The sequence below is a fragment of the Chenopodium album genome, chromosome 8, assembly GCF_948465745.1.
Source record: "Chenopodium album chromosome 8, dcCheAlbu1.1, whole genome shotgun sequence".
In the NCBI taxonomy this organism is placed as follows: Eukaryota; Viridiplantae; Streptophyta; class Magnoliopsida; order Caryophyllales; family Amaranthaceae; genus Chenopodium; species Chenopodium album.
The window spans coordinates 10,053,182-10,065,366 of record NC_137841.1 but is presented as its reverse complement, the minus strand read 5'-3'; the positions used below and the strand labels follow the sequence as shown (position 1 = coordinate 10,065,366).

The 12,185-nt window shown below is 37.0% G+C and overlaps 1 protein-coding gene across 1 annotated transcript; it reads left to right on the top strand.

Annotated features, from left to right (window-relative positions):
- The first annotated feature begins 8,748 nt into the window (after positions 1 to 8,748).
- LOC145642726 (uncharacterized) lies at positions 8,749 to 10,930 on the top strand. The gene is made up of 3 exons (XM_081693904.1): positions 8,749 to 9,630; positions 10,247 to 10,332; positions 10,477 to 10,930. Exons 1-3 carry the CDS (start codon positions 8,749 to 8,751, stop codon positions 10,928 to 10,930), a joined length of 1,422 nt encoding a protein of 473 aa, XP_081550030.1.
- The last annotated feature ends 1,255 nt before the right edge of the window (positions 10,931 to 12,185 follow it).

The following is a 12,185-nucleotide window of genomic DNA, read 5'->3' as shown; positions in this document are numbered from 1 at the left end:
CCAAACACGCGCATGTCGCCAGACGACAGACCTGTCGCCAGGCGCCAGAAACAATTTTCCACGCATTTTCTTATTTGGTTAAAATTTAATCGTACGAGAGGGCAATATCGTATTTTCCTTAAAAACACTTCTTTTATTCTGATTAAAACTATTAAAAGTCAACTAAAGTCAATTTATCAATGCTAATTAAATTAGGAATGAAAAGAACCTTCTAGAAGATTCTAGAAGACTATGATCAATTCTAATCGCATTAGGAATGATAAATCAATATTAGGCCCTCCTCTAGATCATTGGGCCGCATATAAATATCAAACCGAGCCCAGTTTAGTAATTTGGCCATAACTTCCTCATTATTCATCGGAATTGGGCTTATAATATATCGTTGGAAAGCTCTTTTTGAACCCGACCCAACTACACCATTATTGGACCCTTTCCATGAGCCATACCAAACTAGATTGTCTGTTTTCTTAAATTAGGTTTTCAAAAACAGAGAGAAAGAAAAGAATTAAAACTAACCGCAACACTAGACTTTCCACACTTTCACTTCATTCGATTATGATTCGACGTGAAAGGTACTCATCACTGGGTTTGGTTTTGGGAAGACACAAATGGGTGTGTACATCACATAACTGTGAAATGCCATGGGTGGACAATACCTCAGGTACTTATTGACAATGGTTCTGCCATCAATGTATGCCCGTATCAAGTTGTGACAAAGCTGGGTTATCAAAAAAAAGATTTGACACCTTTAAGCCAGGTTGTTAGGGCTTATGAAAATGCCTAAAGAGATGTTTTGGGGTCAATTGAGTTACTTTTTGAATATGGGCTAGTGGCTAGACATGTTGAATTTGTGGTAATTGACATTGAAGCGTGCTTTAACCTTTTGCTCGGAAGACCTTGGCTTCATGAGAACAGGGCGATAGCCTCTACGTTACACCAAAAGGTGAAGTTTCTCACGGATCATGGTGCAGTAACACTTGTGGGTAATCTAGAAGTTATGAATGTTTCTAGTGTTGGAAAATCGGTGCTCCACTTAGATGAAGAAGAGGGTAGTCAATTAGACGGATTCACTATTCATAATATAGGATCTTATTCAATTGGCTCATGGAAGGAAGAAGAAGAAACCAAGGAAGATCCGGAAGAGGACTTAGAGGAAGATTAAGAAACTGAGGAAGATCCGGAAGAAGAAGAAACTGAGGAAGATCCAGAAGAAGAAGAAACTGAGGAAGATCTAGAAGAAGGGCTTCAAGACGATGACAATAACTATGAGGTTAATCCTCAAGAAGTTAGGTGTGGAACAAATTAGTCCAATGAAGACGAGGCAAAAAAAGAGCCTAAAACTCAAAAAGACAACGATCCATGTTTTAGAGGAGAATCTTGGACAACTAATTCTTTTAGACAGGGTCATGATGAGGGATCTCGGAAAAGGTCTAGGACCGAGGATTTTGATTTGGATTTCGATGTCCTGTGTTATAGAAGGTTAATACACCCAGAGGAGTTGATTCTATTCCCTAACTACAGGCATGTAGATTGATGAGTGTCATTTATGGCACTCATAGGGTAGTCTTTTAGGGTTATTTCTTTCCCTTTTTCATGCTTTCTTCTCTTATTTTTGGTCCTTTTTCTTTAGGTTTCTCTTTCTCCTTTTTTCTTTATGGTTCTCGTGTTTTCCTCGTGTTTTCCTTTTATTTGGCCCTTTTTCCTTTTATTTCCTTTCTTTGTTTGCTTGTGTAGGTATTTGGAGAATCACCTTTGCAAAGGAATCGAGTTGGGGCCTTAATGATCAAGTAAGGAAGAAGCATTTGGCTAGAGAGGTCTTAGAGAGGCCTTGGAGAGGCCTCGGAGAGGTCTCCAAGGTATTTCCAGCAGGCCGCGGGCGCGGGCTTAAGAAGAGCAAATTGCAAGATTTTGGCAGGAGCTTCCCGCGGTTGCCCCGCGGGCTCTCCACGGGCGCGGGAAATCTGGAGAGGGCGCTCCATCTCAGAGAGACCGCGGCCCCCTGATTGAGTTTTGGGAGTAGGGGATTAGCCGCGGGCGCGGGTCTATCTTGCCGCGGGCGCGGGTGCTGCCCAGAAAGCCCGCGGAGAGTTCCGTACCCATTTCTCCGCGGCCGCGGATTCATCGAGAGAGATCGCGGGATTTGCCAGTTTCTTCTTTACCTATAAATAGAATTGTAATTCCTTTTTGAAACCAACTTTTTGATAATATTTCATTAGCTTAGTTTTAGAGAGAGAATTTAGAGAGAAGTTCTTGGTTTTGGATTTGTAACTCAACATTTGATCAATCAAGTTTGGATTTCTTCATTTTCAATCATCAATATTAGTGAGAATCTCTTTCTTCTTTCATCTTTTACTTACTTGCTATTTGATTTTTGCTTGTTGCTTGTTCTTCTTTAGATTTGAATTTGATATTGTTGAATATTTTGATTTCTCTTAGATTTTGATATAGAATGAAGATTAATGCAATTTCTAGTTATTTGTTCTTGAATTTCACCATGATTAGTGAGTAGATTAGTTGCTAGGGAAAGGGGGAAGCATGTTTGATTAATGAAATTGCTAGTTGATGCTCTTTGATTGATTGATTTGTTGCAATTAAATTGATTGACATAGTTTTGCATGTGATTGATTAGACTAGGAGTGATCAACCTATAAGATTAATCTAGATTGCATTGCAACTCTTAATGACATGAACAATTGAATTGAAAGTTGCTCTAATTAATTGGGTTTGCTTGTGATTCTTCTTGATTTGCCTTTTATAGTGACACCTAGATTGGCCTATAGGAGATAGCATTTGAACTCTCTTGATTGCTACTATTGTTTGTCCATTGCAATACTTGAATTAATTGATTGAGCTCTAAACTAGCATTATCATTGAACTTGCATGTGGAACCCATATCCCTAGTGTTTAGACCTTTGATTTACTTGATTAGACTTGTTTTAGTTTACCATAGTGCCAACCATAATCTAAACTCCATCTTCGAGGTAGCTTGACTTAGACTCTAGTTTTCATCATTGCATTCCCTAGGGATCGAACCCTTAACTTACCCTATATTCATATAAGGTTGGTTGGGTGTTTACAAATTTAGTTTGACTTGGGGGAAGGGTAGATAACGACATACATTTTCACCTCGTCATAGATCGTCATCTTAATCTCCCCCAGTTCGAGAAGTTCAATGGGTTGGGAGATCCCATCCTCCATTTATACAACTTTGTGAACACCTTATATCCTTTAAATGTTCCAAAAGAACATTTTCCTATGTTGTTCAACAGAAGTCTAGATGGACCCACGTTATCCTGGTATTATACCTCAAGGGCAACAAGTAAAGGTTCTTAGGGAGAAATAGCTCAAGCATTCAGTGATTGGGCATTTTAATTTCGACAAACTGACACCAAAAAAATGAAGCTAGTGAATATGGAGCAAAGTGATCAGGAATCATTTTCACATCACTTTTCAAGATGTTCTTACATTCGGGCTCAAATTCATTTTCCCATTACTGATCGGGAGTTCATGTTGATATTACTAAAAAGTTAAATGATATGATTTATATTATTGTCATATGGTCTCCATCAAATACGTCGACCTCTCGCACATGGAGAGACATGGTTACAAAATTGATGCCTATCGACTACAGGAAAGAAGGCCTAGCACCCTCAAGGTGAAAGAGCTAACAGGAGGATATTCACTCGAATCGACAAACCATTGAGTGTGGAGTATGATCGTTTGAGCAAAAAAGGTATTCGTTGGGAAAAAAGCTATGTGTATTCATTACCACCACATGGACCCGATATGAGACAATATTGTAGTTATTGTCATCAATGTGGGCATAGAACATATTCCTATTATGACCTTAGGTGTGCAATCCAAGATATCATTTATCGTGCTATCATCACTCCAGCCCATCCTAAGTCTAACGCACCAGAGAAAAACCCGGCACATCCACATGCCTCTCAAGATGATTTGTTCCTTCAATTGCTCGAAGAAGGTCGTATCAAGCCACTACCTCGTCGAGCGGGAGCTGATCCTGTTAGGCCAAATTCTCAACAAATATTGTCACTACCATCAGTTACATGGCCATGATACTAGAATGTCACGCCCTTAGTTGGTGTATAAAGTGCACAACTAGAATTTCCTGCCCGAATCAGAAAGTGTCCATAAATGCCCTTTCCATTTTGACACGCGAAGACGATCCCACTCTTTTGATTGCTCGTCACTATTCAGAAAATATATCTCAACAAGACTACGAGAAAGACTGTTGAAAACCTTGAAGCCTAAGGAATCTCTACATGGGGAAGGAAGCATCTGCAATAACAATATGGTGATCTCTATCTTACCCTCCATCTAGAAGGATGGATGAGAGGGGTAGTATGAACTTTGTAAACCAAGCATTTTTTTTCTTTATATTTTCTTTTGGTACAACGAACTAGGTAAAGCTTGATCCCTTAAAGCACTATTCCTTGATTATACACAAAAATTGTACTTCCACGCACATTGTTATTGGGGTACATAAGCAACTCTGATCAAGTGCAGCTGTTTTTTAAAAAAATCTTTATTTCTTCCATTATGAACTACGACGGGTTTGATTCTCCAAAAAAAAAAAAGAAGAGAAAATACAAAATCTATCTGGAGATACGTAGGCAGCTTTATGGCACAACCCCGAATAATTAAAAGATTTTTGGAATGAACACCCCGCTAACATATCTAACTTAACATATTTCTTTTAAATGTTTACCATTTTTTTCCTTGCATGAATTTTTACATTTATCATTTACTTTTTATTTTCAAAAAAGGAGGAAATCCTAATCTCGAGTATGTCATGTTTAGGTATACTTTGCTAATCAATGACTAACCAAACTCGAAATTCTACACTACCCCCGAATTCCATTCAAGAAATCCAAGATCCAATACCACAAACACTTACCAGAGGACTTCAATTGATGTTGAAAATGGGTTATGTTTCAGGAACTGGTTTAGGACGGAATGGCAAAGGCATCAGGCACCCAATCCCAATAATTGATAAGCGAAATCGTCATGGTTTGGGTTTCAATGAGAAAATGGGTTCTAAAGCTATGAAAAGGAAGTCTCTCACTTTGAAAGGGCAATTTGTGTTGCAAAACAACACTGAGCCATTTTATGAGTTTTTCTGAACCTTGGTGTGACTTGGTGTAGACACCCATTTGTGTCTCCCCAAAAACCAAACCCGGTGATGAGTACCTTTCGCGTCGAATCATAATCGAATGAAGTGAAAGTGTGGAAAGTCTAGTGTTGCGGATAGTTTTAATTTCTTTTCTCTTCTCTCTGTTTTTGAAAACTTATTTTAAGAAAACAGCCAATCCAGTTTGGTTGGTCCATGATATGGGTCCAATAGTAGTGTAGTTGGATGGGGCTTGACAAGAGCTTTCCAACAATATATTATAAGCCCAATTCCGATGAATATTGAGGGAGTTATGGCCAATTTACTAAACTGGGCCCGGTTTGAGCCTTATGTGCGGCCCAATGATCTAGAGGAGGGCCTAATATGATTTATCATTCCTAATGCAATTAGGAATGGTTTTAGTCTTCTAGATTCTTCTAGAAGGTTCTTTTCATTCCTAATTCAATTAGCATTGATAAATTGACTTTTGTTGACTTTTCAAAGTTTTAATTAAAATCAAATAACATTTTTTAGGAAAAGATACGATTTTATCCTCCTGTACGGCAAAATTTATCTGATTTTCGAAAACGCGTCAAAAACAGGACTAGCGCCTGACGCCAGGCATTGGCGCCTGGCGCTAGGCCTGGCGCCTGGCGCTGGCATTGGCGCCTGGCGCTAGTGTTGGCGCCAGCTCTGTTTTAGGTGCGCCAATGCTCTGTTTTGTTATTTTATCTTTTTGGCTAATTTTCTCTATAAATAACGTATTAAAAACTCCGTTTTCATTCATTAACAACCAGTTTTAATCTATATTCACCTACAACCAGTTTTTTTAATTCTCATTCTCCTTAATCATTCACCATCTCTTATTTTCTCTCTTTTTCTAAATTAGCTTTTTACATACAAAATTCCGCATTCACAAGATCTAGAAACACCTAGCCATATTCGAAGTTGCCTTCGCCCTAGACGTGAAAGGTTTAATTTCTGAGGGTTTGGTCCCAAATCTCTCTTTCAATTATTTAATTTAATTGTTTGTTTATTATTTTCCTTGAAGTTACTAACGTGTGTATTTTGTTATTAGAAAGAGGTACGAGGCATCAAAGTAAGTACTTTAATGATTTTTATTGATGTTATGATGTAGAAATCATGTTTAAATTGTTATTATGATATTCCTAGTATCATGTCTAGGGTAATTTTAATATTAAATATGATTGTTACGATGCTTCCTATGTTCTTCCTAATATTTATGATCGTTAGTATCATGTTAGGGTTAAAGATTTGATTTTTATTGCTTAGTGACATGCTAGGGTTTGTTATTAATCTTGTTAGTATCATGCCTAGGATCTTGCTATTTTTATTATGCTTTAACATGATTCATAATTATTATGATTATGAATATATAATTTTATCATTGCTATGATTATTATAATTTATGATGGTTATGATTGTTATTATGATGATTATTGTTTTGATTATTATTTTAATCACGATTATTTTTATTATAACTTTATAATTATTATTATTATTATTATTATTATTATTATTATTATTATTATTATTATTATTATTATTATTATTATTATTATGTTGCTTGATGCTTATTTATTGTTATTGCTTGATCATGCCTTTTATGCATGTTTAAAGGGAATTTAATACTTGTAATCATGCTTAATAAGATAATTAATAATCTTGTTAGGGTTAATTTGATTATAATTTCAAGTGATCGCCAGTAATAGTTTTATTTGTGCATTAAATTCAACCAACATAGATAAACATGTTTAGGGTTAATCCTATTGATTGTATGTTAGTCAAAAAGCGCACATGAATACGATCAGAATAAAGTAGAGGCCTATTATTAGGGCAGGTTCAATCTCTTTTAGGTTGGATTTGTACCTTCATCCCCGAACCCTTAATTGGTTCTAGACCTTATGAAGTTGACGATCTCTTGGATCGTTAAGGGGTGTAACCTTCACCCTGTGAACGGTTTACAAGTTCCTAAAACTTGTTGGCGACTCTTTTACTCTATCTTCTTCCCTTTTTGACGCCACCGTACTTTAGTGTATGATCACAGTGGGGTTCAAGCTAGGGGTTTAACGCTTGAAATATTCCCTACACTTGGATAAAAAGAAAATTCTCCCTGGGTTAGAAATTTTCTTTGCAAAAGCAAGGAATGAAGAATCTATTAAGAAATGGTTCGATAAGAAACCAGTATTTAAGAAAGATATTGATTGGGCTGACCATCTAAAGCAAGGAGTTCTAAGAGGCTTGTTTTCACCAATTTTTTATTGTGAAGTCCGATTCGATCCCATTACACTTATCACTCCAATAAAAGTAGAACTTTAAAACAATATCCAATCCGAAACTCAGAACAATTCCTTCCTTTCCCCGAACTATATCCTGTTCAATCCTCTACTTCAGATGGTTATGTAACCGATAGCTCATCATCTAGCCAATCATCTATCCATACATTTCCTGATATCTCATATCATGAAGATATCGAAGGAGTTGCTTGTAAACATATTTGCGTACAAGAAATTGATCTTGATCATGATGCATTTTCTAATAATGAACTTTTCAATGAACCTAAATCATGCGTGACACCCATGAAAGAGTCTATAACTGTAAACATAGGTATTGATAATGATGTAAAAGAAGTCAAGATAGGATCGACCCCTTCCTTTGATGAACAAATGCATTCATTATTTTACTTAAAGAATATGTGGATGTGTTTGCATGGTCTTATGCTGATATGCCTGGTGTCGATTGTAGTATTGCTGAACATCGTATACCACTCTACCCTGATAGCAAGACAAAGCAACAAAAGCTTCGTAGAATGAAACTAGAATTTAGTCTCAAAGTTAAAGAAGAAATTCAAAAGCAGCTTGATGCCAACTTCATCAACCCAATCAAGCATCTGGAATGGCTGGCGAATGTAGTGGAAGTGCCTAAAAAGGATGGAAGGGTCAAAGTGTGCATTAATTTCAGGGATTTAAATTCAGCATCACCGAAAGACTATTTTCCATTACCCCACATTGATCTTCTAGTTGATAACACTACCGGATACGCCATGTTCTCATTCATGGACGGATTCTCAGAGTACAATCAGATACTCATGTCAGAAGAGGACGTGTCAAAAACTTCTTTTATTACCCCATGGGGAAACTTTTATAATAAAGCAATGCTCTTCGAATTAAAGAATGCTAGGATACCTATCAACGGGCTGCAACGACGATTTTGCATGATCTCATCCATGATATTGTGGAGGTCTATGTTGATGACATGATTGTCAAGAGTCATGATCGTGAGACACACATTGATGCTTTAAAATCATATTTTGAAAGAATTAGGAAGTACAATCTGAGATTGAATCCTCAAAAATGTGTATTCGGAGTAACTTTGGGAAAACTTCTGGGCTTCGTTGTGAGTCAAGACGGAATTAAAGTCGACTCTGACAAGGTAAAGGCCATACAAGAGCTTCCTCCACTAAGAACGGAAAAGGAGATTCGGGGATTTCTTTGTGGAATTCAATATATTAGTAGGTTCATATCACAATTGACAACCCGGTGTGAACCTATATTCAAGTTACTTAAGAAAAATGTTCCTACAAAATGGAATGACAAATGTCAGGCTTCATTCGATTCAATGAAAGAATACCTCTCCAATCCTCTAGTTTTAATGCCACCAAAGCTGGGGCAGCCCTTAATATTATATCTTACTATCACATAAACGACCATGGGAGCTCTCTTGGCACAATACTAAGAGGGTACAAGGAAATAGCTATCTACTACCTCAGCAAAAAGTTTCTGGAGTATGAAACTAGATACACTCCTTTGGAAAGAGCTTGCATTGCCCTTATTTATGCAACAAAGAAGCTTCGACATTATTTGCAAGCACATACTACTAATCTGGTTTCGAGGTTAGATCCAATCGAGTACATTTTTGAGAAGCCAATCTTGAGTGAAAGAATAGCAAGATGGCATGCGATATTGCAAAAGTATGTCAAAGGGAGGGCTATATATGAAGTTTTGGCTGATGGACCTATATCGGGTAATGAATTTGATGATGACTTTCCAGATGAACATATTTTCTGTCTTAGTACGTCACAATGGAAGATGTATTTCGATGAAGCCTTTAACGGGAGGGGCAATGGTGCAGGAGTATTATTGATTGATGGAGTACATACTCCCTTCACTGTGAAACTTAGTTTCCCAACAACGAATAACACAGCTAAATATGAAGCTTGTATCTATGGAATCAAAGCAACATTAGCAGATGGTGCAAAAAATCTCACGGTATACGGTGATTCTTATCTCATAATTTCCCAGAATATTGGAGCTTGGAAAGTTTGGGACAAAAGGTTACAAATGTACACGGAGTATCTTCAACAATTTATCCCATTCTTTGAAGAAATAGAGTTCAAACATCTCCCTCGCGAGCAAAATAGCTTCAGCGATGCTTTGGCAAATCTTGCGGTAAATTTGACTTGGGACAATGATGTGAAGGTACAGTCGGTAATGATTGTAGAAAAATAAATTACAGTGGTTAATTTTGAACCAACAACTGCCCTACTAACCTAAGAAGATAGTGAGGATGCTTGGTATACTGATGTTAAGAAGTATCTAATTGATGGAGAATATCCTGAAAACTTCTCATTTCACAATAATAAAAGGTTTGTTGTATCATAAAAGTTTCGATGGAAACTTGCAATTATGCATCAATGGGGAACAGACACAAAGGATCATGGAAGAAGTACAAAAGGGAGAATGTGGGCCTCATATGAATGGACGAATGCTTGCTCGGAAGATTCTTTGATCAGGGTATTATTGGACCACCTTAGAAAGTGATTGCATCCATTTCGTACGAACATGCAAAACAAGTCAGCTATTTGCAAACCTTAATCATATGCCGCCTGTTAGCTTGAATAATTTTACTTTGCCATGGGCCTTTTCTAGCTGGGGCATAGATATCATTGGGCAAATACATCCGAAAGCTTCGAACAGGCATTAATATATATTGGTTGTTGTTGATTATTTTTTGAAATGGGTGGAGGCATCATCATATTCAAAACTAGGGGCAAAATAAGTTTCAAAATTTGTGATCAACAACATTATATGTCAGTATGGGGTACCTTTTGAAATTATCTCTAACAATGGTTCACAATTCGAAGGCCAACTTAAAGAAACCCTTGAGAAGTACAAAATCAAGTATCACCAATATTCGCCATATCGTCCTTAGACCAATGGAGCTGTTGAAGCAGCTAACAAAAACATCAAGACGATAATCACCAAGATGACAGGCAGTGCTAGAGAATGACCTAATAAACTTCCCTATGCACTATGGGGATGTAGAATTTCCATTAGAACACCAACTGGGACTACTCCATATTCTTTGGTATATGGAATGGATCCGCTTCTTCCTATCGAAACAGAGATTCAATCGCTTCGCAAAATGAGTGAAAGCGAGATATTTGAGGAACAATGGTTTAAAGAACAATACGATGAGCTTTCTTTAGCAAGTGAACGAAGGTTACAAGCCCTTCACAACATTCAAATTTATCAAAAACGCATTGCTCGGGCTTTTTATAAAAAGTTCAGGGAAAGAAATATACAAGAAGGAGATTTGGTACATAAGGAAAATCGAGCACCAATACATTATCCACGTGGAAAGTTCAAGCCAAACTTGTCTGGTCTCTTTCTGGTCAAACATCTTACACCATCGGGAGTGGTAAAATTGATGGATCTTCATGGAAATGAGTTTGTTCATTTCACCAACCTTGATCAATTGAAAAAGTATTATGCTTGATTGGTACAATGTCGTATTTGTGAGATTCGCAAAAAAAAAAAAAAAAAAAAAAAAAAAAAAAAAAAGGAAAAAAAAACAGGAATCTTTTACTAGCTTTAGATAGGTATACGTGTATCATGTTAAAGTTTAGATTTCATTCATGTTTGCATTGCATGCTTAAGGGTCATGTAGAAATATTCATTATTATTAAAAAGATCATGATCAAGTCAATACTTAACAAAATATGATTACAACAAACAAACAGTTTTTTTTATTTATTCAAACATAACACAAACTCTCTCGCATTTTGGCGAGGTTATAGTTTTTTTTTTAAAAAAAAAAACCATGAAAACAACAACCACATACACCATACCCGAAAAACCAATGCCTTCGGATATGATTTCTTCTTTTGGAATTGAAAAAATACACAAACAAGGGAAACACAAGTTCAAGTATTGAAATACAATAAGGAAATCCTTCTAAGGATTTATTCAAGCATCACCCTCGAGGTCTTCCAACAACCATGTTGTGTAGGACGCGGTTGAACATTATCTTCAAGAACTGAAAATGATGGGAGCATTCGTGCAAATTGCCATACACGAGATGATGCCCTAAGAGATTCAACATTACCAATTTCATAGGTGGTAAAAGGTACCACTGGGAGCTCATGGAGCTCTAGGAGTCGTTGGAGTTGGCCTGCTTGTCTTAAGCATCTCCAAGAAAGATAGAAGGTGACGCAATTCAATCTCGCAAGTTGAACACCCCTGCGCCTGCTAGTGCTAATTGTTATAGAATCTATGTTGAGAAATGAAATGATCCATTCCACACCAGCTGCGGCAAAAAGGTCTGTCCATGTGCCATGGTTGCAACATTGACGGAATATAGGAAAAAAAAAACTCTCTCGCGAATATGTCTGGTTTGCTAAAGAATTTGAATATGTGGTCTAGACAGCTTGAATTTCTCACATAACCAGAGTTGAAGCACGATTGGACACCCTTAAACAAAACCCCCTGGATTTTGTTTCAGATGGTCAAGCCCCAATCATAAGTTCCCCTAGGATAAGAGGCCCTAAACGGTTCCCTGACTCAATCTGTGACAACAAAGAAAGGCATCGAACATGACAGGAAAATAATGATTCCTTGAGTAAAAAAAGGCTGAGCAATAAAAGGATGCAAGCTCTTTCTTGGCACTTTTGGAAATTTTCATTGTTGGCAAATTCCCAATGAGGTAAAGAGAAAGTTTCAAGGAAATTCTCTAACATTAAAATGTCAAGCAA

Coding starts and splice junctions, on each gene's coding strand:
- LOC145642726 (XM_081693904.1), top strand. CDS start 8,749: ATGTCAGGCTTCATTCGATTCAATGAAAGAATACCTCTCCAATCCTCT. Junction 9,631..10,246: donor CTTGGGACAATGATGTGAAG/GTACAGTCGGTA, acceptor ATTATATGTCAG/TATGGGGTACCTTTTGAAAT. Junction 10,333..10,476: donor CTTGAGAAGTACAAAATCAA/GTATCACCAATA, acceptor ATGGGGATGTAG/AATTTCCATTAGAACACCAA.